The sequence below is a fragment of the Nomascus leucogenys genome, chromosome 6 (assembly GCF_006542625.1).
Source record: "Nomascus leucogenys isolate Asia chromosome 6, Asia_NLE_v1, whole genome shotgun sequence".
Taxonomy (NCBI): domain Eukaryota; kingdom Metazoa; phylum Chordata; class Mammalia; order Primates; family Hylobatidae; genus Nomascus; species Nomascus leucogenys.
In genome coordinates, this window is record NC_044386.1 from 119293452 (window position 1) to 119320428 (window position 26977).

Here is a 26977-nt window from a genome sequence, read left to right on the forward strand (position 1 = left end):
GAGTTTACCATCCAGGGCATTCACATCATTTTCCTTGTCTTCAAGATGCATTAAATGCTAGTACTGTATGAGAAGCGTGGACCTTAAATATTAAAGATGGCTTTTTCTCCTTCTAATTTAGCGCAGAAACTAGCAACAGGGAACAAGGTAACTGAATTCACGGTCCACTCGCAGGCGCGCACGTCCCCACGGCTCCGGGACGGCTGTTCCCCGCGTGCGGCCGCGGGACCGCGGACAAAGCTGCAGTGTGGTCGGGAGCGCGGGGCCGGGAGCGGGAGGCCGGCCCGGGGGCAGGAAGGGCGTGGCCGTGGGGGGGTGCAGCGCGGATGGTCACTGCGGGACGAACGTGCGCAGCGTGGAGTCTGGGGGCCGAGAAGCCCCCACCGCAAGGCCGGCTCCTGAGATTCGCGCGCCGGCGCCGCGGTGCAGGAACCGGCCGCCCTCGCGGGGACGCCCTTGCGCCGGGTGCTGGGTGCGGATAACGGGCCGGAGCCCACGCCCCCTCCGCCCGCCAGCTCCGGTCCCAGACCGCGCGGGCGGGGCGCCCGGGAAGGCTTTTTTTTTCTGGTCAAACTTTGGCCACGTGAACCGCCCCTCATTCACTTTTGCGCCAATCGCGCGGCGCGGACGGATCCCGAGAGGGGCCACGGTTCGCCGCCGGCGGGGCCGCCTCATAACGCGCTGTGCGTGACGTGAGGGGCTCCTGTGGCGATGGCGAGCTGAGCCGGAGGATGTGCAGCGGCGGCGCCGGCCACGAAGAGGACGGGGGCGGGCGCCGTGCGAGCCGAGCCGAGCCAGCCGGGGGACGCGGGCGGGGCGGGGCGGGGACCCGGACTTGGCTGCCGCTGCGGTCGCCGTCGTGCCGGCCCCGCGTCCCCGCGCGCGAGCGGGAGGAGCCGCCGCCGCCGCCGCCACCTCACGCCGCAGCCGCCGCCAGCGCGCGCCGGGCATGGTCCCCTCTTAAAGGCGCAGGCCGCGGCGGCGGGGGCGGGCGTGCGGAACAAAGCGCCGGCGCGGGGCCTGCGGGCGGCAAGGGGGCCGCGATGGGCGCGGCGGGCCCGCGGCGGCGGCGGCGCTGCCCGGGCCGGGCCTCGCGGCGCTAGGGCGGGCTGGCCTCCGCGGGCGGGGGCGGCGGGCTGAGGGCGCGCGGAGGCTGCGGCCGGGCGGGCGGAGGGGCAAGGCATGGCCGCGCGCGGTCGGCGCGCCTGGCTCAGCGTGCTGCTCGGGCTCGTCCTGGGCTTCGTGCTGGCGTCGCGGCTCGTCCTGCCCCGAGCTTCCGAGCTGAAGCGAGCGGGCCCGCGGCGCCGCGCCAGCCCCGAGGGCTGCAGGTCCGGGCAGGCGGCGGCTTCCCAGGCCGGCGGGGCGCGCGGCGATGCGCGCGGGGCGCAGCTGTGGCCGCCCGGCTCGGACCCGGAGGGCGGCCCGCGCGACAGGAACTTTCTCTTCGTGGGAGTCATGACCGCCCAGAAATACCTGCAGACCCGCGCCGTGGCCGCCTACAGGTGAGCCCCTGCTCCCCGGGCACCGCCTCCTGCGTCCGGCATCCCGGCGGCTGGCATCCCGGGTCCTCTCCTGGCTCTCGCCTCCGCCCGCTTCCTAGGCCCTTCCCGGGCTTCCGGTGGGATCGGGTTGCCTCTCGGGAGATGCCGGGCCGAGGGAGAAAAGGTCAGAGGCGGGATGGTGAGCGCAGCGCTCGAGATCATGGCCTTTGGGGTCAGATGGACCAGTGTGGCCTCGCTGGGTGTGCCTCTCACCCTGATTAAGGCACTTAGCTTTACAAATCGAAGCTTCTCGTTAAAAGGGCCCGACAGATCGGGTCTCCCTCATAATGTTGGAGAACTCATAGCACAGTACCTGATAGTGGAGGCAGTTGGGGCTGATATTGGATTCCCTAAAATGTGCACCTTTGTCCTTGCAAAGCTAGAGCGTTAATCTAGTTAATCTAGTTCTAGAACCTTTCCACATCATACTCTCACATTTCGCAGTTGGAGGCACTCCTATAAATGAAAGAGAATGCCCGCAGCACATTGGACCACACCAGTCTGTTGAGTAAAGAGAGAGAGAACCTTGGGGAAAAGCAGTTCTTGGCCCTTGGTAGATTCAGTGGAAAACTGCATTCTGGTGTTAATTAGTTCAGCTTGGTGCTGTATGCCTGTTATCCAGTAACTGGGCTCTAGTTGGCCAAATGAGTCATAAAAGCAGCTGGAATCGTGTTCAGGTTTAACAAAGGGATTAGCCAATGTAGTCTTTAGAAGGGAGATGGTTTTGGAATGGCTGGCATGGTTAGAATCAGATTTGTATTGGAGTGAATTTGAAGTTGGAGAGGGTCGTAGACTCAATAAAGGGATTCGATGGAAACCCTGTATGTGTGAAGTATAGAAACACTGTATGGATAAAGTTTGGGTCTTATCCAGCCACAGAGCAAACCCATGTGGGGAATGGTTTTAGAGCATCAGTGGTCTGGGAATGAAATTTCAGAGCAGCCAGTGCTGAGCCAGGCTAAGTTGGTTGCTGTTCGTTCTTATAACCAATACCTTTACACTTCAGTTTTTAAATGCAGTCTTGGTCAGATTTTTCAGGCCCTAGATGTTGTGAGGGGAAAAGCATATATGGTCTCCCTTGCCTTTAAGGGAGAAAGAAAAGGACTGAGAAAGGTGAAAGTGGTCTTCAGTGACCGCCCCTTGAATGGCTTGATCCCCATTCCTGCATATTTCCTTTAGGGTCCTGCTAAAGTCCAGAGCCCACATTCCGCCAGGAAGGGTCCTGAGTGGCTTGAAAAGCTTAGAATGCCGGTATTGTAAATACAGACTAATACAGGCCGGGCGCTGTGGCCCACGCCTGTAATCCTAGCACTTTCGGAGGCCGAGGCGGGCGGATCGCCTGAGGTCAGGAGTTCGACACCAGCCTGACCAATATGGTGAAACCCCGTCTGTACTCAAGAGCACAAAAATTAGCCGGGCGTGGTGGTGTGCACCTGTAGTCCCAGCCAGTCAGGAGGCTGAGGCAGGAGAATCGCTTGAACCCAGGAGGCGGAGGTTGCAGTGAGCCAAGATCATGCCACTGCACTCCAGCCTGGGCTACAGAGCGAGACTCCATCTCAAAAAAAATGAATAAATAAATAAATAAAAATCTATCGATTGATCGATAGATAGATAGAGATACATAGACTAATGCAGCGATTTGGGAACCAGCAGATCAGGATTCTCACCCAGATCTACCTTGCATTACCTGAGGTTTTATGGGATTTTTTTTTTTGACCAGAGAAACAGCCGCATCAGAAATCGAGGATGAGCCATATAAGTTATTTACAGCATGGTGTTGAAAGTAAATCCACATGACTCTAGTGTGGTGATAGACCATGTGAAATCACAGTTTTGGGGACTAGTTAGTACAAATAGTAAATTAGGTGACTCCCTTATCTCCCCCATGCCCCCTGAACAAATGCATTTTCATGGTTACGGTATCAATATATTCAAATCAGTGGGGGGCCTAATGCACCAGCAATACTCACAAAATGTAATTCAGGCCGGGCGCGGTGGCTCACGCCTGTAATCCCAGCACTTTGGGAGGCTGAGGCGGGCGGATCACGAGGTCAGGAGATCGAGACCATCCTGGCTAACACGGTGAAACTCCGTCTCTACTAAAAATACAAAAAAATAGCCGGGCGTGGTGGCAGGCGCCTGTAGTCCCAGCTACTTTGGAGGCTGAGGCAGGAGAATGGTGTAAACCCAGGAGGCGGAGGTTGCTGTGAGCCGAGATTGCGCCACTGCACTCCAGCCTGGGGGGCAGAGCGAGACTCCGTCTCAAAAAAAAAAAAAGAAAAAGAAAATGTAATGCAAACTAGAATTACTGTTTCACACTTGGAGATGTTTCCCAAACTCGAGCTTAACGCTCTTACTTTTGGCCTCCTTTCCACATCTCTTCCCTCATCTTTTTCTGGATGTAAGATTTAATCTCATTGTTTATTTATTTTTATTTTTTTCAGGTAGTTAGGGGAAAGCAGAAACAAGTTTGCCCCCAGGCCAGGTTCTCCCATTATTTTGACACCTCTGCCTTTCTGAGAAAGGAAAACGCCTACCAGGAGATAGTGTCCAACTAGTGTCACTCCAGCTTTCTCACATAAGTTTCCTTTTCTCTCTCAGATCTTAAGAAGTCAGAGTGCGTGGAGCCTGGAGGTGGACCTGCCCTGCCTGTTAGGGTCCTTTGCCTCTCGCCTGCCAACCCTGTGTTTAGACTGACTGCAGGAGTTGGCACAAGACGAGTTTAGCCTTAAGGCTAAAAGTTAAGGAACTTTTGGGGAAGGCCTCAATTGGGGTGGAGGTTACAGGGTATAACATATGATTACAGTTTTACTGTGCTCTGCAGCCCAGGCCGAAAGTCCGCAGTGAGCTCTTAAGTTGGAAATTCCATGCACAGTTCAGTATAAAAGCAAGCTTGACTCTTCTAGCACAAAGCAGAACTCAGGTTTGGAAATCGATGTGCTGAGCTTTACATTTCTCCTGAAAGATAGATTCATTCTTTATCTTAAAGAAAACTCTAGTTTTGTTTTTTAAGAAAAATAAGCAACTGTTGTTTGGCTTATAGATGAAGGAGATGCCAGCACTTTCAGTAAGATGATACTTTGGTGTAGAATACTGAAAATGTCAGAATTTAGGTCTAGGGACTAGTAGCTAGCAACCTCTTCATTCCAACAACTCTGAGATCCAGAAAGGGGCTAAAAAAGCTTTTGAAAATCCAAGGAGATACGCCCGTCCACACCAAAGGCACTGCACTTTGATGATAGAACATCTCCATCATTACACATTTTTACTTTCTAGACCTGCCGTCTGCTTGAGGGGTGGATGGGGGCCACCAAAATAGAGCACTGCAGTGACAGCTGATAGCAGACAAGAAACAGATTTTTCAAAGCAGGCGAGACAAAACTCAAAATGTAGCGGGTGAGAGACCAGCCAGGGCTGACCTTTGGAGGCCCTGAGTGACACAGTAGCTGTTAATAGGAGTCATCCTGATTCATTACTTAGGATCCATTTCTTTGTAAAGCACATGCATGCATGGCCCATCTGGGTCCCGACCCTGAGTCCTGGGGGACACTGCAATACACGGCTTGCTGTCATGTTCTTTAGTCAGAGGGACGGTGCTAAAAAGAGGGTTTCTGCTAGTCATGGGTGCTGTAGAGAAAACAGAACAGGGTTGCGGCAGGGCAGGTGTGTCCTCTCCGTGTTAGGTGATTAGGGAAGAGTTTGGAGAGAGTGGCATTTGGACTGAGATCTGATCATGAAGAGCCAGTTGTGTGAATATCATTGATGAGCATCAGGGCCAAGGAAGCACTGGGAAGTCCCAAGGCAGGGACCAGCTTGGAAAGGAACACCAGGAAGGCCAATAAAAGAAAAGGAAGGGGCTTGCTAGTATCCAGTCTTGTAAAGTTTCATTCTAAGTGAATTAGAAAGCCACTGGAGGGTTTATGCAGGAAAAGGAGGTGAGTAGCTGGGGTTCTGTAAATTAACACATAAAATAATTTATTTTGACTCATCTGCAAATTTGTATTCTAGGTAATTTTGCTTTAAAATGGTACTGTGATTCCTCTGCAGTCATTTATTATGGGAATTAAGGACAGCTTGTCAGAACCTCTGGGTTTCTTGTGTCTTGCGTTACCAGCTGCAATTCATATTTTTACCATATTTAAACGTTTCCTTCTTAGTTGTGTTCTGTGATATATGGAAGGGAAATGTTGATGTAGTTCAGTCTATGTCTTTCCCTTTCTGATTTTAGTTTCCTCTACCCCAGGTTCACAGTTACTGCCCTGGAGAGATTTTTAAAGATAACATTTCCCTCCTAATTCTAGAAAGGGTAGAAATCATCTCAACTTTATTTTTTCCCCAAATAGTATGTGGTCGCAGCACCATGTACCGTTGACTAAGTTCTCATTTCCCTACCAATTTGAAATGCCATCTTCATCATGCTCAGAATTCTTGGGTATGTTTCTGGACTTCGTGTTTCGTTCCATTGATCTTTCTGTCTGTTCTTGTGCCAGTACCACCCATTGGAATTATTGGAGGTTGAATAATATTTTAATATCCGGTGGACAAGTTCCCCTTTGTTATTCATCTGCTTCAAGCATTTCTTGGCTACACTTACCTTTTCTTGCTGAGAGAGTTTTTATGCTATTTAGATTTTTTTTTTAATCAACATTTTGATAAAAAAAAGCCACACATATTTTGCTTATTCGTCCATTTTTATGCCCAGAACCTTGAGCTAATCCAACACCTTTTGTTTGTTTTGGTTCTTACCCTCTCTGGGCTGAAGATGGGGAATAGTTTTGTTCTTTTTTATGTTGTCAGAAGAAAGAGGTGGATGGTTTCCCTTCTGTGCACCAAGATTGAACAAGGGCACCATTAAAGATTAGCATCAGTCTGTAGGGGACTGTGGGAAGAAAGTTTGAGAAGCATTACCTTGAGATATAGGAATCTTATATCAAGATACTGTTATCAGTTAATGATCTCTTCCTAATGCTTTAAATGAAGACGGACTGTTCCTTTACCAACCTTAATGAGATCCTCCTACCTTATAAATCTGAATTCGTTTCCTTATTTCTTGAGCTGAGTAAACCATGTTTATCTTGAAACAGTTCAGGGCAGTCCTCACTTTCTTAGGTAGAATTCAACTTGGCAAACATTTATACAGAAGGCTTTTCCATATAAAATCCAAATAATCAACCTGTAAGTGAACTTTTGGAGCGCCAAGTCGTTTCAGATTATGCATTTCCTGTAGGAGACTAGGGAACAATGTGGCTCTGAAAATGAGTGTAGTTTTTTATGTCACGGTTCAAGATCTTGATACCCTCAAACAGAATATTCCAGGGATAGCTATAGCTGTCAGTAGGGGGTTGTGCATGACTGTTTTCATTGCATCGGCAGCTTCACTTTCCCCTGTCCATGAACTAAGCTGCTGTTTATTAACAGTAGATTGCTAATACAGGGCCCTAGTCTCTGCAGAGTTCATAGTCTCAGAAGGAAACGAGTGACGGTATTGGTTGATGAGGGCTGTCAAGGGGCCCGAACTAATCACTGTGGGGGAACAGAAGAAGGAGGCTTACACCCAGTGGGTGAATGGATCAAGAAATGCCTCACCCACACTCCCACCCTTTTTTTACCCACTAGCTGAGTCTTGGAAGATGAAGAGGTGTTTTTGAGGCAGAGACAACTACAGGTTTTCTACAACATGACATGGCAGGAATTAGTGAATGAACGACGGGAAAGGCCAGCTCCTTGGGGCTGGGTGTAGGCTGTGGGTGGTAGAGTGGTGGGCAGGGACATGGAGGGAAGGTCTGCGCTCCACGCTCTATGTGGTTACTGTCCAGATCTATTGGTGACATTTCAGCAGGACAGTAGCCTGATGGGATGTGTGTTTTGGAAGATCAGCCCAGCGGTATTGCTACTGCAGAGGGTGGCTAGAGTTGGTCAAGTACCAGTACCTAGCTAGAGTTGGACAGGACCGGTACCTGTTGAGGGACACTTGGGTAGCATTTATCAAGAAGTCTAAAAGACAGCTCTCTTGAGGTCTAGCAATTCCTCTAGAATTTTTTCCAGAGGAATTTTAAAGGTGTGCTTAAATGTGTACATGTGAAGTGGAAATTTCAGGTATTTTAGGTGTCCTGCTTTAGGAGATAAGGACCAAAATTGACTGACTGATTCATCGTACTGTGGTCTGCATCCCTAACAATTAAAAATGGTGTGGCTGAAATACTTTTATTGACATGAAGAGAGGTTCAGAATATACTTAAGTGAAAGTAAGCTGTAAAACGGTGTGGCCAGTACAAAGCCCTTTGTGTTTAAAGTAAAACGAAAGTGTATGTTCGTGTAGCGTAGAAAAGGAAACATAAAAGGAGGTACTCACTGTGATGCCAAATGATCTTTTATATTCTTCTTAGCACTTTTCTATATATTCTAGTTTTCCAAAAGTAAGCAGTTATTTTGTAATAAAGCTACAGTAAAACCACAAAAAGATGTCAGCTCTAAGAGAAACCGCATTCCATTTTGAGCACGTTAGGCTGCTGGTGTGGAGGTCCGCTAGGCACAGAGCTGCAGCCCATTCTTGTTTCAGTCAGTTACCATTAATTCTGTCCTGAAGTGACAGAATTAGTTTAGCGCACATTTACTTGGTTAGTGTAACGACTGTTTTCCTCAGTTACTGTAACTTCACGCTTCCAGGTGATACTAGGAAGAATCTGCTGGCAGCATTTTCAATGCAGCAGCCCCAGCTTTTGTATCTTAATGTAAATACTCAGTGCTTCCACCTGTTGTTGATGCCTTTTTGGCTTCTGGTTCCAGATGGCATTGGGGGAACAAGAAAAGCTAGCTACAGTTTACAAGTATACAAGCTGTCTATCTTCTCACCTGAATTCAGTGTCGTCTCTGAAGCGTTTATAGCTACAGCATCTATTCTGTTTTCTGTGGTTTTTTTTTTTTTTTTTTGAGACGGAGTCTCGCTTTGTCGCCCAGGCTGGAGTGCAGTGGTGTGATCTCCGCTCACTGCAAGCTCCGCCTCCCGGGTTCACGCCATTCTCCTGCCTTAGCCTCCGGAGTAGCTGGGACTACAGCCGCCCGCCACTACACCCAGCTAATTTTTTTTGTATTTTTAGTAGAGATGGGGTTTCACCGTGTTAGCCAGGATGGTCTCGATCTCCTGAACTCGTGACCCATCCGCGTCAGCCTCCCGAAGTGCTGGGATTACAGGCGTGAGCCACCGCGCCCGGCTGCTACAGCATTTATTCTATAGACAAGTACATTTTCTGGATGGTTAAAAGTAAGGTACCGTCTACTCTGATTTGGTGTCAAGTTGGTGCCTGTGAACCAGAAGCCTGAGGATTATTGACAGTGTAGGTGTTGAGGCCATTGAAGTTGTGGTTTTCTAGGTGGACCACAGGCGCAAAGGCTGTTATACTTTGCTTGGTGTGTTTCTGATGGTGGTGTCTGCAGGTAATTGGGCAAAATTTAGAGTAGCACACGGATCCAGACACAGAATGTGGCCTCAGAAGCTAACGCTGGAGTCAAGTTTTCTGGCCTTCAGTTAAATCTAGCCCAAGCACTGCAGCCGTGCATGCTGAGAGTGGCTCTGAAAGTGGTTGACGTGTGTGTAAGGCTGGTCTCCTTATCCACGGTGACTGTTTGTCCAGCCTTAGCAGTGTCCGTGAGACTGGAAAAGTGATGTGGGTGATCACCTGGGAGGCGCGTGTGTGGGATGGAAAGCCAGTGTGGAGGCTGTAGGGCCAGGGTGGCTGGTGACCGTGGTTGGGTGGGCTTCATACAGGGCAGTGCCTCAGTCCAGGAAGACGGTGATTTGCAAAGTGATCGGCCAGAATAAGTTCAGGGTGGTTTAATTGTTTGCATTAAACAATGCTGATTTTTGGTTCATGTGGATCATTAAGAATTAGTCGCATATTTATACTTTTAAGGGTACAGCAGCGATATGCAAATTATATAAAGTAGCTCTCCAACACTTTCAAGCTTTGGAAATGTCTCATGAGATCAGAATTTGTCTTCTGTCATTTATACTCCAAATTTTAATTCCTATGTTTCAAAAGTGGCCTATTTGTGGTTTCTGTTCCCATTGTTTGCTGTGAACCTGGGCTCACAGGGCAGGCTCCTCGTAGCTCTTAATACCTTGGAAGGCGATCTGGGCTTGTGCCCAGGCCATTGTCGAAGTGGGAAGCTGTAATCCACCCCGCCAACAGCTTAATTAAGAAAAAAGGGCTCTTCGCTGCGTGCTTTCCCCTCAAGTCTGTTTTTCAGGATGGACAGTAAGAAGTGTAATTTGGTTTTTCTTTTAAAATAATCTTCCCACCATTCACAACCTCTGTTCTATTTTCCCACCTCCTTTCAAAAAGTACTTGAGATTGGACACAGGTCATAAGGACGTGCACGATGAGACAGTTAAAGGTTTTGAAAGAGGAAACCACATACCCGGAAACCACATGCACAGAAGTGGGAAACTGCAGCTGAATGCGTTTGCTGCAGAGCTCTTGGGACCAAGGCAGAAGACGGAGATGAGGGACTGCACAGTGTTTGCGACGTCCTGCCGCGGGGGGTTCCTTCCAGCCGAGGCGAGGTCCCTGGCATCACTTGGTGGCCTTGAAAGACCTCTGCCTTTTCTCGAGGCTGTGGCTCTGACTGGCAGCACAGTCGTGGCCTCCGTGGCCTCTTTTTGGAGGATGAACTTGGACTGCTGCCCCATCACCCTGTGCTTCCTGTAAGGATGCCTCCATCATTGCTCTCGGGAGAAGTTTCCCTCAGACCTTAGTATCTGAAAGAGTTTCTACGCTTAACCCTGAACAGTAGGGGACAGTCTCGTGACTTCTCATGGCCGCCTGCTGAATAGTTTGTAGCTGAACTGGGGCCCACCACTAGCAAATCCGTAGGTCACATGACGGCAGGTAGGTCTCAGCACATGAGCACTTTGCAGTTGAAGTGGTGACTTCTGAGAGTGCTCTCACTGAGTCAGGGTTTGCCCCGGGCAGGGCAGCCCCCACCAGGATTTGCCTTTTGTTCGTTGCTTAAGGGTTTTCTACTCTTACTTTTCTTTGGTCTCCTTTTCGTGCTGATTTTTCTCATCCTGTATGCGTTTTGGTTAATTTGTCGTAAATCCCTTCTGTAACAGGGGAGAATGCAAATACAGCTGGCCCTGTTATCTGCTACATCTGTGGATTCCACCATCCATGGATTGAAAATATTTGGGGGGAAAAACAATAAAAAATAACACAATAATAAAAATAATACAAATAAATACAATCTAGTATAACGACTACATAACATTTACACTGTATTAGGTATTACAAGTAATCTAGAGATGATTTAAAGTATACAGGAGGATATGTGAAGGTTTAAGCAAATACTGCACCATTTTATATCAGGGACTTCAGCATCTGTGGATTTTGGGGTCCTGGGATCATTCCCTCTTGGATACTAAGGAACAGCCGTATATACACTTAATTCCTATTATCCATCAGTTCTACACAGAGAAAAACCCATATCCTCCCTTCTTTAACTTCCAAGATGATTTTATCATGAGTCCTTTCAAACTTACTGCCATGTATCCATCAGACAGCACATGTAATAGTGATTTTGGGGAACTCACAGAAAATCTCCCCACCTTTTTAATGGTAAATAGTAGAATAACTGTTAAAGCTTAAAAATCACAATCGAAACGACTCAGTCTTACTCCATTTTTCTTTCAGTTTTTCTTGTTGGATAAAATAATGTTTTATTACGAAAGTAAAAATTCTGTTGTTACATGTTTTGATTTCTTTGGTTGCTTGTTAGCCTCAAAGCTTTTGCCCAGTTAAAACTTTTTTTCTAACCCTAAATATACCTGTTGCAGAAAACTTAGAAAATTTAGAAAACACAAAGAAGACTATTGGCCGGGCGTGATGCCTTCTGCCTGTAATCCCAGCACTTTGGGAGGCCGAGGCGGGCGGATCACAAGGTCAGGAGTTCAAGACCAGCCTGACCAACATGGTGAAACCCTGTCTTGACTATAAGTACAAAAATTAGCTGGGCGTGGTGGCAGGTGCCTGTAATCCCAGCTACTCGGGAGGCTGAGGCAGGAGAATCGTTTGAACCCGGGAGACGGAGGTTGCAGTGAAATCACACCATTGCCCTCTAGCCTTGGTGACAGGGCCAGACTCTGTCTCAGAAAACAAAAAAAAAGACTATTAAATCCTTTCTGGTTTTCCCATGCAAAAATAACCACGGTGAATACTTTGGGGGCAGAGTTGTACGTTATTTTATTTTTGTATATGTACTTTTGTTCCCTTGGTAAGCCACATCACAAGTATATACTGTTGCCTGCTTTTTAAACTTACCCGTATATTATGAGTATTTACCGAGGACAAGAGTCATGCTATAGATGCAGTTTTGTACAGAAGTGTATTTTATGTAGTTTTTCTTAAAACGACACTGAATAGAAACGGAGACTGTGATATTAACCCATTTATGCCTAGAGTTCCACTATTGGAACGCTAAGCTTGTGGGAGTTATTTATATCCTGCTCAGGGTCATCACCAAGGTCTGATTTTTTTCCACACAAAAAAATCGCAACCTCCAACGTAAATGGGTTAAGTCCTAACCAGCAAAGGCATTCCTTAGCTAAGCTAATATTGGTCCAGCTGAATTACTTAACTGTGATTTAACTCAGTGTAGGAATAGCGTTTAGAAACCTAGAGTGATGGAAGATTCACTTGGCACTCTCACGTTTCAGCTGTCTTATCTGGGCTTGAGCAAGAGTTGGATATCAGTTCGTTGAAAATGAGCTTTTTCTGGCAAGGCCTCTGCAAACGTTTTGTCGTTTCAATTAAGTGAGAGTTCTTTGCTCCCGGTAACAAATGTGTTGATGGCAAAGCTGACGTTTGCTTATGAAAATGAAGGAACTGGACCTGTTCATATTGCAGAAGAGGGGACAGCTTGCTGCTTCGGGAGCATTCCCTTCAGTTATTTGAAATTATTAATGCATCCCCTCCTCCTTCCTCAGGATGGCGGTGAATCACGATTTATGTTCCAGAACTTGTTCACTTTGTGGAGCTCTTTAAGTTAAAGGACCCTAATTGAAAAGATTATGATTTCTTAAGATTGGAGGGTTTTACAAAGACTTGACATTGAGAGATTTCCCTCAAACCAACCACCAGTCATTTAGAACAGAAAAGGACAACATGAGGTTTTTCCCTGCGTTACCTAAAAAGGAACAGATAATAATTGGGTGGAGTACCATAAAACTGTAGGGTTGAGGTTAGACTGTTTTTAAAATTAATTGGTTTCTCTTCTCGGGCAAATTACACCGTTTCAGTCATAGTTGAGGCATTAATTGCGTACGTGCTGGTTGTACTGCTGGGGCCTCCTTCGCTGTATTCTTCCTGGGGGGACACACGGGAAGCAGGGCCAGACTAAAAGGAAGTTTCATCCTCAGTCTAATAGGAAAGTTTCTGGTGTTCTACAGCAAAAAAACTTGTGAAATTTAAAGTCTTAGACTTCTTTCCGGTAACATTGTCTGAAGTTGATAGTAAAACAGGATTTCAATACATAGCTTGAGGCTCAGGTTTTTAGCCAGAAATGTAAGAAGCATTTTCCACATTACCTTTGCTCCGTGTAGTCCTGAGACTGACTAGTTGACGTGAAGCCCACGCTTTCCTGTCTTCCTTTTCCTTTCACTACCTTATTTGATTTGCAAACTCTTGTCTTCCTTAATAATAAGTCATACTTACACAGTGCCAGGCAGGCTTCTAAGCTCTTTACAGAGAACTCAATTTAACCCTCACAGCAACCCCCGTTTACAGACAAGGAAACTGAGGCACAGAGTAACTTGTCCAAAGTGGAGCTGGGATTCTCACCCCCATGGCCTGATTCCAGAGCCAGCTCTTGACTGCAATGCTGTAGATTGCCTCCTTAGTTGGTTGTTCTTTGAAGGCAGGAATTGTCTCACCCACCCCATCTCCCAAATAACATTATAGTGTTTTAGTATTTTCATGGCTTCCTAGGTTGAAAATTTCTCAAAGATACAAGATAGAAATGATTTCTGACCTTTTGCAAACACATGCGGCACCATTAAGTCACTTATTGTACATGAGTGGGCAGTATTCAATCCACACATTTATTGACCTCTATTATGTGCCAAGCACTGAAATTATTTACATTTTCAAAGAATTGTTGTGACTGTCAAATGCAAAACATTTCTCTATAAAGAGAGCATTATCGGGCTCCTCGACTTGAATGGGGGGTCATTGCACTATAATTTTGTCCTTACTAACTTCCCAAGGCTGGAGGAGTTCTGAGGAGTTATCTCCCCTCCATATGTCACCGCATCAGAAGACTATGTATAGCGTGTCACACATTCACACGTTGTCGCATTTGCAAAAGGACTTGTCCCTTTGTAGGTGGGATTGGTTTTTCTTTAAATTAATTGCTGCATCTCTGTGTTTATTCTACATCCTTTTTCTTCAGGAGAATACCCTTTGTGAAGATGAAGTGCAGTACCTAGAACAGTATCTTAATAACCGTGGAATGAATGTCTGGGCTGAATTTGTTTTTTGTTGTTGTTGTTCTTTGTTAATGAGTTATTTAAGTGGTGTAAGAATACGGGTCCATTTTAAATCCATAGGCACTAGGGGAAAACATTAACAACACCATCTTGTATCCATTCTGTGATTTTGACATCTCAGAAATTAGGCTGCATTTTATGGGATTATGATTGGCAGTATTTTTTAAATTTGTTGATAGATAAAACAATGGTGCATCTTCCAGTTAACATCCTAAATTTGATGAAAAAAGGTGTATATTTAATCCTTGCACTTTTTGAGAGGCGTATTGGCAGAAAGTTGAATTCTGTTGAATTTTGCCTCTACTTGAAAGAGATACATTCGAAGTTGTTTTGTATTCCTCATATTTGGGTTTGGAAGAGAAATAAAAGCCAGTCGTTTGTTTTCCAAGTACTTCATTGTAAGTTCTTTTTAAAATTACAAAAGTAAAATATTTAGAATCTCAGTTTTACAAGATGAAAAATGTTCTGGAAATGGATGGTGGCGATGGTTTCACAACACTCAACGCTGCTGAACTTTACATTTAGAAATGGTTAAGATGGTAAGTTTTATGTATATTTTATCACAATTTTAAAAAAACAAGTAATATGATACTTATGCAGTTGTCCTTCAATGTAGAGATGCATAGAATAAAAAGTGAAAGTCACCTTTGTCCACACACATTCCAGCTCCTCCCAGTTTTCCTCCTTGTGTACCTCTTCCCCAGAGATTTGTTGTGTATCTTTTCAGATATTTCTCTCCTAAGACTTTCCCTTAAAGATGTGTGGGGGTTTCATTGATCCTTCAAGTAATTTTTCACTATAATAAATACACTTGTAACAGGTAAAATGAAAAATATTTGAGAGAACATCATTTGATAACTGCTTTTTTGATTTTAGGATTAAATTTACTATTTTATTTATTCTCCATGATACATTTTTCTTGGAAGTAGTCTGTATAAATGAATTATTGTAGCCAAACAACTTTAGATCTTAATACAGAACGCGAAGAACGTAGTTGGGAAAGTGCGACACGATAGCCTTAAATTAGCTGCTCAGCAGAAGCAGGCTTTATGTGGTTTCCTTGCATTTGACCGCTCATCTTCCCTCTGTTGATGGGCAACCGTTGTCTCTTCAACCCGGGTCTGGGCTGCTGCAGTAGTTTACTCAGTGGCCTTCCTGTGTCCACTCTGGCTTCCTTCGGCTCTCGTCTCCATTCCTAGGGAGTTCAAAATGTGTGAGCCTTAATCTTGTCTTCTGCCGCATTCCCTCTAGAGGTTTCCTGTGGCTCTTGCATCATAGAGGCCTGCATCTAGTGTACTCTGCCAAGCCCTGCACATTTGCCTCTGGTTTTTTTTTTTTTTTTTTTTTTTTTTTTTGAGATGGAGTCTTGCTCTTTTGTCCAGGCTGGAGTGCAGTGGTGCAATCTCGGCTCATTGCAACCTCTGCCTCCTGGGTTCAAGCAGTTCTCCTGCCTCAGCCTCCTGAGTAGCAGGGATTACAGGCACACGCCACCATGCCCGGCTAAATTTTGTATTTTTTTTTTTTTTTAGTAGAGACAGGATTTCACCATGTTGGCCAGGCTGGTCTTGAACTCCTGACCTTGTGATCTGCGTGCCTCAGCCTCCCAAAGTACTGGGATTACAGGCATAAGCCACTGTGCCCGGCCACATTTGCCTCTCTATTAGTCCATTCTCATACTGCTGATAAAGACATACCAAAATAGGTAATTTGTAAAGAAACAGAGGGTTTTTATTTTTTTATTTATTTATTTTTTGAGATGGAGTCTCGCTCTGTCGTCCAGGCTGGAGTGCAGTGGCGCAATCTTGGCTCACTGCAAGCTCCGCCTCCCGGGTTCATGCCGTTCTCCTGCCTCAGCCTCACGAGTAGCTGGGACTACAGGCGCCCGCCACCACGCCCGGCTAATTTTGTTTTTGTATTTTTAGTAGAGACCGGGTTTCACTGAGTTAGACAGGATGGTCTCGATCTCCTGACCTCATGATCCGCCCGCCTCCCAAAGTGCTGGGATTACAGGCTTGAGCCACCAGGCCCGGCCCAGAAACAGAGATTTAATGGACTCACAGTTCCACGTAGCTGAGGAGGCCTCACAATCATGGCAGAAAGTGAAAGGCACGTCTTACTTGGTGGCAGACAAGAGAGAATGAGAGCCAAGCAAAAAGGGAAACCCCTTGTGAAACTATGAGATCTCATGAGACTCACTCACCACCGTGAGAACCGTGTGGGGGAAGCTGCCCCCATGATTCACTTACCTTCCTCTGGGTCCCTCCCGCAACATGTGGGAATTGTGGGAGCTGTCATTCAAGATGAGATTTGGGTGGGGACACAGCCAAATGGTATCAGCCTTCTTCCTCGCCTCATGACAGCGCTCTCGTGCCCTGCCTTCCTTGATGTTTACCCTGTTTCAGGGGAAGGCTCCCTGTTTGTTGGTCTAGCTCATGTCCTGTGCCCTGCCCTCTGGGAGTACTTCTCTTCGTTCATAATAATATGTACCTTAGTCTCATGGTTCTGGTGTCTGTCTCTCCTGATGTCCTCTCTGTGAGTTGGGGACCACGTTTTTGTTCACCGCCGCATCCCTTTAGCTTAGCACATACTTGGCACTTGGTTCAAAGAAAATTTTTTGAGTGAACCATTTGATTTTGTTTTTTGTTTTATAGAGCTGAGAAGTTTTTAGGTAGGGAGTTGATAGTATCACAAAATTAATCTGTATACCCAGACCTTGGTCCCCTGGCAGTTTGGTTTTCAGCCATGACTAAAACTTAGTTATCCTAGAACAGTTTTAACACTTCTTCATTTTTTGTTGGCGTTCTTTTGAAAATTAATTTAGACTTTGCAATACCCGGTAACCTGGGCTTTCATTAACAGGAACCAAGCAGGCCAAGTAGCTTTTTATCATTCCATTGAACACAGCGATACAAAATGAGCAGATACGTGAATTCCTGAAAATCAGCTTGGAATAAACTGTTCTCTAACTGATATTTATTTTAATTCCAGAACATGGTCCAAGACAATTCCTGGGAAAGTTCAGTTCTTCTCAAGTGAGGGTTCTGACACGTCTATACCAATTCCAGTAGTGCCACTACGGGGTGTGGACGACTCCTACCCGCCCCAGAAGAAGTCCTTCATGATGCTGAAGTACATGCACGACCACTACTTGGACAAGTATGAATGGTTTATGAGAGCAGATGATGACGTGTACATCAAAGGAGACCGTCTGGAGAACTTCCTGAGGAGTTTGAATAGCAGCGAGCCCCTCTTTCTTGGGCAGACAGGCCTGGGCACCACGGAAGAAATGGGAAAACTGGCCCTCGAGCCTGGTGAGAACTTCTGCATGGGGGGGCCTGGCGTGATCATGAGCCGGGAGGTGCTTCGGAGAATGGTGCCACACATTGGCGAGTGTCTCCGGGAGATGTACACCACCCATGAGGACGTGGAGGTGGGAAGATGTGTCCGGAGGTTTGCAGGGGTGCAGTGCGTCTGGTCTTATGAGGTAAGAACAGAATTCTTCGCCATGGGAAAAACTTAATTTTGTCAGTTTTGTCATTAGTTCTGAGCGTATCATAGGAAACTAGAGATGATATCCTCTTCAAGGGTTAAAGTTGGTATTATTCTAGATTTTTAGCCTTCGATTAAAAAAAAAATTCACTTCCCCTTTATTACTTTTTCTTGGCTTTGAGTGCATATATTCTATACTTTTCTTTCCCCCCAGAGAGAGTCTTGCTTTGTCTGCCAGGCTGGAGTGCAGTGGCACGATCTCGGCTTACTGCAACCTCTGCCTCCTGGGTTCAAGCAGTTCTCTTGCCTAAGCCTCCCAAGTAGCTAGGATTACAGGCAGGCGCCACCAACGCTAGGCTAATTTTTGTATTCTTAGAGACAAGGTTTCACCATGCTGGCCAAGCTGGTCTCGAACTCTTGACCTTGTGATCTGCCTGCCTCAGCCTCCCAAAGTGCTGGGATTACCAGCATGAGCCACTGCGCCCGGCTCTTCCATAGTTTTGTCCTAATACTTAGTTAATAAATAATGGCGTTTGGGGCCTAAAGAAAAGATAATGGGTTGCTGATGGTCACGGTGATATTTTCTTGATTATCCAGAAAATCATCTTGTCTGACTTCTGCTGATTCCACAGATGTAATTGCAAGAATGTAGGATATCTCCCTATTTGTTTTCGCAAAGGCCTGGCTCTTCTCATCTGGTCGTAATGACCTACACAGATTACAAACTTCGTGTTTTGAATTTATAAAAGGAATCATGATGTAAAAAAGCCAATAGCATTTGACTTTGCATTTGTTGTGTACCTTGACTTTTCAGATAGTTACTTTAATCTGCGAGTTTACAATCTAGTTGTTGCTTTCAGAGTAGTTGTCACGCAGCTCCTGAGTTACCGTGACACATAAATGAAATTTGCCGAAGAAAGTCTGCTTGTAGATGTTTCCTCTGTAGCAGCTCTAAGAAGATGAGTTGGCTTTGCACTTTCCTCTGTTGTTACTGCTCCCTTTGCCTGCAGTTTGCAGAATCTGATACCAGTTAATGGTGAAAAAAATTATTTAGGTTGTGTTGTCTTTAGGTTGATAAACTCCTGGCAGTTGTGAGGAGCAGAGGGAATTGCTAGATCTTTTGCCTAAGAAAAAATACACTTTCTAATATGAACTGTTAGCTTTTTTTCTGAACTAATTTTCTAAAGCACGTACTTGAGTGAAAGAGCAGTATTCTTGTCTGTACTTGTCCACCCCCAGACTTGCTTTTAAATGTCTGCTAATCACTCTTATTTTTTTTTTGTTTGAACTTTAGGGAAGTGGACATTTTCAAGCATACCGGAAGTGGTCATGTAATTTTTAATTATAAAGTCACAAAGATACATTTTAAATCCTAAATGTGATCTTGAGTGAACTCTTCAGTCCCTGTGTGCCTTACACTGTCCCCCCAACCCCAGCACATAGGGGATGGCTCACTGGGCCTACGGGATCTCTCTGTTGACATGGATTTTTGCAGCGAGGAAAGCTGTTTGAGGATTTCACGCTGTTTTAAGCAGAATACAGCTGGCAATATTTCTGCATTTTTCCCCATCATAATTAAGTAGTTATAACCTTGACATATTTCATTATGGTTAAAATATGTAACACATTGTATATTTTGGAACACTTTCCCCTGACCATCATCTGCGAGAAGCCAACTTTCTTGCTGGAATCATAGAAGACAGACCTTTTGGGAGAGAATTTTTAAAAGTATATCTTAGTGTGGTCGTGCTGTTACATACTGCTGGACAGACACCAACAGAGCCAGTCTCTTGAGTGGGTTTAGCATTAGTGCCAAGATGTAGTTAGAAAGTGTCATCCTGGGGCTGCAGGGGTGGGAGGCCATTTTGGAGATGGTTTTCCTCTGACATGAGGTAATTACAAAAGGTTTCTGATGGCGTGCGAAGGAGTGCATGGAATGATCCTGTCTGGACACTTGGAGCCCCCTCTTAGGCTTGGTGCATCCTGTCAGCGGCCTCATCAGCTAAAGGGACCTGGTTGGTGAGGAGGCCTCCTCCCTGGGTAGTTCCCTGTCTCCCTGCCTTGGGAGGTGGGTCAGGGACAGCAGCAAGGCTCTCCCTGGGAGTGTGGTTATTGGGCCTGCTGCCGCTCTGCATTTCTTTAAATGCTCTGTGGTGACAGAACTTTGACCGAATGCTGCAGGCTTTTCCTCAGGGGCTTGTGCCACAGGGCCCTCCCACCTGCAGTGCCCAGAGCTCTCTTTTTCTCCTGTGAGCTGCCTTGCCTGTTCTTAGTCTTGGCCCATATTTCTGCTGAAATGTTGTCTGTCTTACGGTTTTGTTGAAGTGCTTTATTCTGGATAGAGTATCTTTTCTCAGACTGTGACTTACCTTTTCACCTTAACTGTGGGATTTTTATTGTACACGCATAGTGAATCTAAGTGCAATCTAATGCATCATTCTTTTCCTTTATGGTTTATGCTTTTGTGCCTTGTTTAAGAAATTCTTCCCTTCTTAGGTCACGAATTTTTTTCTCCTGTGTGTTTTCTTATATGTTTAAAGTGTTCCCTTTCACGTGTAGTTCTTCATTATAATTTTAAGAATTCATCTGTTGGAACGCTTACCATCTTATTAGACCTTTGAGTTCTATTTTTTTTCTTTTTGTTTTTATAAAGTTTTAAGTGCTTCTAACCTAAGTTGTTACTAGGTTTATCACTGTGTTCCCCAGTCAGGTAAGATTAATCCTTCGTGTGGATGAGGAACTTTTATTAAACTTCCTGTAAATCTAGTTTCCCCATTAAGGTTCACATTATGGGAAATTATTGAGGTGGAGTCTTATGTTAAAGACAATTATGTTAAGCTTTGGGACTTGGAAGGTACTTATTTTGCCCTGTTACAAGCCTAGCCAGAAGGTATAGTTGTTTTTGGCGAGTAGAAATAATACCTTGGAATAACACTTAGGTAATTAAAATGACTTGTGAGGAACAACTGTCAAAACCAAAGTCCAGATTCATTTCTAAACTTGCTTTGATAATTATTGGTGGTTATTAAATAGCCTTGAGAACTTTGGAAATAACGTTAATCTCACAAAAAGTCACAGGAGAGTGAGAGTGTAGGCCTTGAGGCTGGAGAAGAGCTGAGAGGAGCTCAGCTCCTGGTTCCCCTTGCCACATGGTGTCAGCAATATTGACTCAACTCAGGTGAGGTTTTTTTGAGAATTATTGTTGAAAAATTTGAAATAGGAATTCATTTTATCAAGGCAAATACATGAAAAGCTATACTACTCTTTAGAGGGAACAAAAAGAAAATTGACAAGTAAACCTACTCATTTTGTCTTTAACTTTCGAGCTGACGTGTACTATACGTGTGGAAAAGTGCATGGGTCATAAGCGTAGAGCTCAGTGGATTTTCACAGACTGCACGCAGGCAACCAGTAGATCTTTCTTTTATTATTTTCTCATATTTCACTGGGGTGAGGGTGTAGACAGTAATCATTATTAATGAAATGTGGAGATAGGCAAAGGTGGATTTGACAACTTTAAAATGTTAATTGTTTTTAACAGCCAACACTGTCGCGTGGCTCAAAATTCAGAAGTGCAAAGGGCTTATAGGAACACGTCTTCCTTCAGCCCCTGGGCTTCCACTGTGAATTAGGCACCACGGTGCCTCAGGTTTCCTGTGTATCGTATCGTATACAAACAGGTTTCTACGCCTCTCCCCATTTACATGAATGGTAGCATAATACTTACTATCAATGTCTTGGAAGATTTCCCATTTGGTAAATAAAAGAACTTCGTCTTTTTGATGGACATTCAGGCTATTTCCAGTTCTTTCAGCAGTGTTTCTAGGCAGTCATTTAGCCCAAGCCACCTCAGCCTTGTTCACATCGTGACATTGACTCAATTCACTCACGCTGAGGAGCCTGTCTCCACGGGCTGCTGTTACCCCAATCCCTAGCTCCTGTCGCCTCCACCACACCCCTACAGCCCCATACCACTCTCGACCTGGAAGGATTGTTATCTGGGCACACGTGGAACTTGTTCATGTTACGCCCGCACACCAAAATATACCAGCTATGAAGCTCTGAGTTAGCCAGTAAGTACTTGTTAAGGGTTCATTAATGAGCCCAGAACTGCCCTCCGAATTGGTAGGGAAATTGCAAAAGATTGAAACATGAATGGCCGCCTTTTTCTCCCTCAAGGACTTCAGAGTAGTTGAGGAGACAAAGACCATGTGTTCATGAAACAGTTGAAGAGAAATTAAAAATATGAAACCCTGTGATACTGATTTTAAATATAAAACAGTACAGGGAAGGCTGAAATGGATAATGTTCTTTTTATGGGGAGGCATATATCATCAAGGGAAATTGGAGTTTGCAGCAAAATGTGTAAAAAGATAAAATCTTCCTTGTTAGTCTGTCTTATAAAGGAATGTTGAACATCCGTATTACCAGAAGCCTGGGGTATTTTTCCCTTTAATAATAGAAGAAATAATGTTTCTTTTTTTTTTTTTTTTTTTTTTTTTTTGAGACGGAGTCTTTCTCTGTCCCCCAGGCTGGAGTGCAGTGGCGCGATCTCGGCTCACTGCAAGCTCCGCCTCCCGGGTTCACGCCATTCTCCTGCCTCAGCCTCCTGAGTAGCTGGGACTACACGCGCCTGCCAACACGCCCGGCTAATTTTTTGTATTTTTAGTAGAGACGGGGTTTCACCGTGTTAGCCAGAATGGTCTCGATCTCCTGACCTCGTGATCCGCCCGCCTCAGCCTCCCAAAGTGCTGGGATTACAGGCTTGAGCCACCGCGCCCGGCCAGTGTTTCTTTTTTAAAAAAAAAAATTGACATGTTATAACTGTACTTACATATTTATGGAGTATGGTTTAATGTATTCATGTATATGTTGTATAATGATCAAATCAGGAAGATTCACATGTCCATCACCTCAGGAGAGGTTTTTGAATGTTCTCTCCACAAAGAAATAATTTTTCTTGACGTTGTGTTGTCATGGAGATGATTTGTGTTCCAGTAGTTCCTTCCTCACTCATTTGGCTGCCCCTTAAACTCGCAGGCCTGAGAACCAGGCAGACCCTCAGTGGCTAGGTGTCCTAAAGAGTGAGCGCTAATGCTGCATGTTCTATCCATCATCAAAAGTGGGGTATTTATTAGGGCCGGGTGTGATGGCTCAGCACTTTGGGAGGCCAGGGTGGGTGGATCACCTGAGGTCAGGAATTCAAGACCAGCCTGGCCAACATGGTGAAACCTCGTCTCTACTAAAAATACAAAAATTAGCCGGGCATAGTGGCAGGCGCCTGTAGTCCTAGTTACTCTGGAGGCTGAGGCAGGAGAATCACTTGAACCTGGGGAGCAGAGGTTGAAGTGAGCCGAGATCATGCACTTCACTCCAGCCTGGGCAAAGAGCAAAACTCCGTCTCAAAAAAAAAAAAAAAGTGGGATATCGAAGTTTCTAATATCATCATTATTATTTTTGAGGCAGAGTCTCGCTCTGTCCCCCAGGCTGGAGTGCAGTGGCATGACCTCAGCTCACTGCAACCTCTGCCTCCTGGGGTCAAGCAATTCTCGGGCCTCAGTCTCCTGCGTACCTGGGATCACAGGAGTGTGCCACCTGCGTACCTGGATCACAGGAGTGTGCCACCTGCGTACCTGGATCACAGGAGTGTGCCACCTGCGTACCTGGATCACAGGAGTGTGCCACCTGCGTACCTGGATCACAGGAGTGTGCCACCTGCGTACCTGGATCACAGGAGTGTGCCACCTGCGTACCTGGATCACAGGAGTGTGCCACCTGCGTACCTGGATCACAGGAGTGTGCCACCTGCGTACCTGGGATCACAGGAGTGTGCCACCTGCGTACCTGGGATCACAGGAGTGTGCCACCTGCGTACCTGGATCACAGGAGTGTGCCACCTAGTACCTAGGATCACAGGAGTGTGCCACCACACCCAGCTAAATTTTGTATTTTTATTAGGAATGGGGTTTCACCATGTTGACCAGGCTGGTCTTGAACTCCTGGCATCAGGTGATCTGCCTGGTTCAGCCTCCCAAAATGCTGGGATCAGAGGTGTGAGCCACTGTACCTAGTCTGAAGTCTCTAATGTTATTGTTGAATTGTCTATTTCTTCCTTCAATTCTGTCAGGTTTTTCTCCTTTTATTTCAGGGCTGTGTTTTGGGATGCATATATGTTTATATTTGTTATACCTGCTTGATGGATAGACACTTTTATCATTATAAAATTCCTTCTTTGTCTCTAGTAACAATTTTTGTCTGAAGTCTGTTTTGTCTGATATTAGTATAATGACTCCAGCTCTCTTGGTTACCATTTGCATGGTATATCTTTTTTCATCCTTTTACTTTCAACTTGTTTGTGTCTTTGAATGTAAAGTGTGTCTGTCATGAAGACAGCATATAGTTGGATCATTTAAAAAATGCATTCTGCCAATATTGCCTAATAATTGGGGTGTTTAATTAATTTGCATTTAATATAATTACTGAGAGAGGAGGACTTATGTCTGCCATTTTGCTGTTTTCTGTATGTCATACCGTTGTTTTTCTGTTACTCCAATACTACCTTTTTTATTACCTAGTATACCATTGTAATTCCCTTGTCATTTCTGTTACTGCATTTTTTAGTAGTTGCCTTGGGGATGAATATCTTACCTGATAATTTAGTTCCAATTAATACCAACTTAATAACAACAGTAAACACAAGATTTGCTCATGTGTAGCTGTGTTGTGTCCTCTCTTTGTGCTGTTGTTGTCAAATAAATTTTATCTTTATACATTGTATGCCAGTCAACAGAGATTTATAATAATTGCTTTATGCACTTGTCTTTTAAATCAGATCAGAGAAAAAAGGAATTACAAATAAAAAATACATTTATCCCCTTTTTTACCTGTGGAGTTACCCTCATGGGGCTTCCTACTCATGCCTGTTTGAGTTACTGTATAATGTTCTTTCCTTTCAGCCTGAAAGACTTCCTTTAATATTTTTCATAGAGCAAGTTTGCTAGAGATGAATTCTGTTTATTTCTTTTGGAATGTCCTAATTTCTCCTTCACTTGTTTCCTAATTTCTCCTTCACTTTTGAAGGACATATTTGTTGGATATAGAATTCTTGGTTGCCAATCTTTTTTCCTTTTATCACTTTGAATGGATGCTTTCTGGCCTTCATGGTTTCTGATAAGAAATCAGTTGTTAATCTTATTGAGGATCCTTTGTATGTCATGAGTTGCTTTTCTTGCTACTCTTAAGATTCTCTTTGGCTTTCAACAGTTTGATTAGGATGTGTCTAGGTTATCTCTTTGAGTTTATCATACCTGGAGTTTGTTGTGTCTCTTGGATATGTGGCTTGTTTTTCATCAAATTTGGAGATTTTTCACTTATTATTTCTTGAGTATTTCTGCCCCTTTCTGTTTCTGTTTTCCTTTGGAATGCCCATCATGCTGTGTTCTACTCATTTTTACTCCTGTTTTCTTTCTCACACTAGATAATTGCAACGGCCTACTTTCAGTTTCATGGATTCTTTCCTCTGCCTGTTCAAATCTGTTGTGATATTTTCATTTCAGATATTGTACTTTTTAACTCCATAATTTCTGTTTGGCTCATTAAAAATACAAATAACTTCTGTCTCCGTGTTGGCTGCTTTTCCCCCCTTTGTGTGGGCTGTACTTTCTTGTTTCTCTGATATCTCATAATTTTTTTTTTTGGAAACTGGACATTTACTTACTGTTACTTAAATGTGACAACTCTTGAAATCACATTCTACCCCTTCTTCAGGGATGTTGTTGCTGAGTTTTGTTGTTTGTTTAGTGTCTTTTCAGAACCAGTTGCGTACAGTGTATTTTTTTTTGTATGTGGCCACTGAAGTCTCTACATGATTTGCTTAGTGCTTAGCTAATGACTGGACAGAGATTTCCTTAGATGCCTGGAACTAAAAAGTTTCTGACTGTTTGCTGAGGGGCTATGTATACATGTTGGTGCTTGCCCTGAACACTCACCAGGCATTTGACAAACCTGCCTTAACCTTCACTTAACTACTTGCTTGTGCAGAGCTTAGGGCCTTCTTGGATCTTTGCTGAACCTGCCCACACCCCCACACATGCATGTGACCTTGTAGATTCCCAGGAGTAATATATTGAAGCTTTTTCAAAACCCCATATCGCATCTTATTCTCTGCTTTTCTTTTTAAGCTTTTTATTTAGCCTGTTTTTTTTGTTTGTTTGTTCCCCCACCCCCGCATTTATGGTTAGCCATCCCCTTGGGCAGTGCAGTATTCAACAATTGCCTGTGATTGTTTTTGACCAGCCCCCTTTCCCCTTCCAAGAAGCTGTTTGCAGTAGGAACATTCTGAGTCAGGTCAAATAAAGACAACATTGCAGGGTCTTCCAGGGAACCACCAGATAGGTCAGATAATGACAGTTCTTTGGGAATGGGGCTTTGAAGGAGCTCCAGCCCCTCTTTGGCCCCTCTAGTGGCTTCCAGGCTGCTGGTTTTTGCTGTGATTGTAGCCTGTTGTTTTCAAGGCTAGGGCAGAAAACACACCAGAAATAGGGCAAATTAAAATGCCGCAAAGCTTACTGTTACCAAAATTTTTGTCTTTTTTTTGCATAAATACTGTCTGGATTACTGGAAATCTTTAATATCCACAGTCCTGAAAAAGTTGTCTCTGCCCATTTTTGTCAGTGTTTGCTTTACTTTCAGGGCAGACAGAATTTTTGGAGGTCTTCACTCTGCCATTTTCACTGATGTCACCTAAGAGCATCCATTATGGGGCCTTAGCTCCACAGCTTGAATGGTGCTTTTTATAATTAGATGAATTACGCTGAGTGTTGCCTTATACTCTGTTTAAGAAGTCAGGGTATTGTGCTCTGAAAATTAGAAAGACTTCCAACCAATTAGTGACAATATTCACATACATTCATTTCAAAAATAGATTTTGGACATCTGTAGCAAGACACTGTGCTAGCTGGGGACACAGCAGTGCAGAAAGTCAAGACCATGGTCTCCTATATGCTGGTAGAGCAAGGTGGGATGCCGTGAGACAAGACAGTACAGAGGAGTATGTGTGGTATGTTTAGGACATAGCACAGTGGCCAGCATGAGTGGAGTGACGAGGCAGAGTGGGGCGAAGGGTAAGGCCAGATAGCACCAGAGTTGAGGGGAGGCAGGGAATGCTGAGGACATTGGTTTGGGCACAAATAGGCCTGACTTGAATCATGGTGCTTCATTCAGCTTTGTTCTTCACTAGCTGTGTGGTCTTGGGCAGCGAGTTACCTGACTCCCCTGAACCTTAATTTCCTTAGAGATGGGGTGAGGGTAGAAATTGTCTACGTTATAGGGTGGTTCCAAGGATAAATTGAGATGATGCATGTTACCTATTACCATAGCTCATGTTTGGGACAGGTGAGTGCTTGTT

General features: G+C 44.9%; 1 protein-coding gene across 3 annotated transcripts in view; it reads left to right on the top strand.

Annotated features, from left to right (window-relative positions):
• The first annotated feature begins 1150 nt into the window (after nucleotides 1-1150).
• Nucleotides 1151-26977, top strand: part of LOC100602507 (chondroitin sulfate synthase 1) — a 205758-nt gene continuing 179931 nt past the window's right edge. For all 3 annotated transcript variants that reach the window (XM_030815097.1, XM_030815098.1, XM_030815099.1), the window contains exons 1-2: nucleotides 1151-1502; nucleotides 17071-17566. In XM_030815097.1, coding sequence (XP_030670957.1) covers nucleotides 1183-1502; nucleotides 17071-17566 — 816 coding nt within the window. In that variant the 5' untranslated portion in view covers nucleotides 1151-1182. The remainder of the gene's footprint in view (nucleotides 1503-17070; nucleotides 17567-26977) is intronic.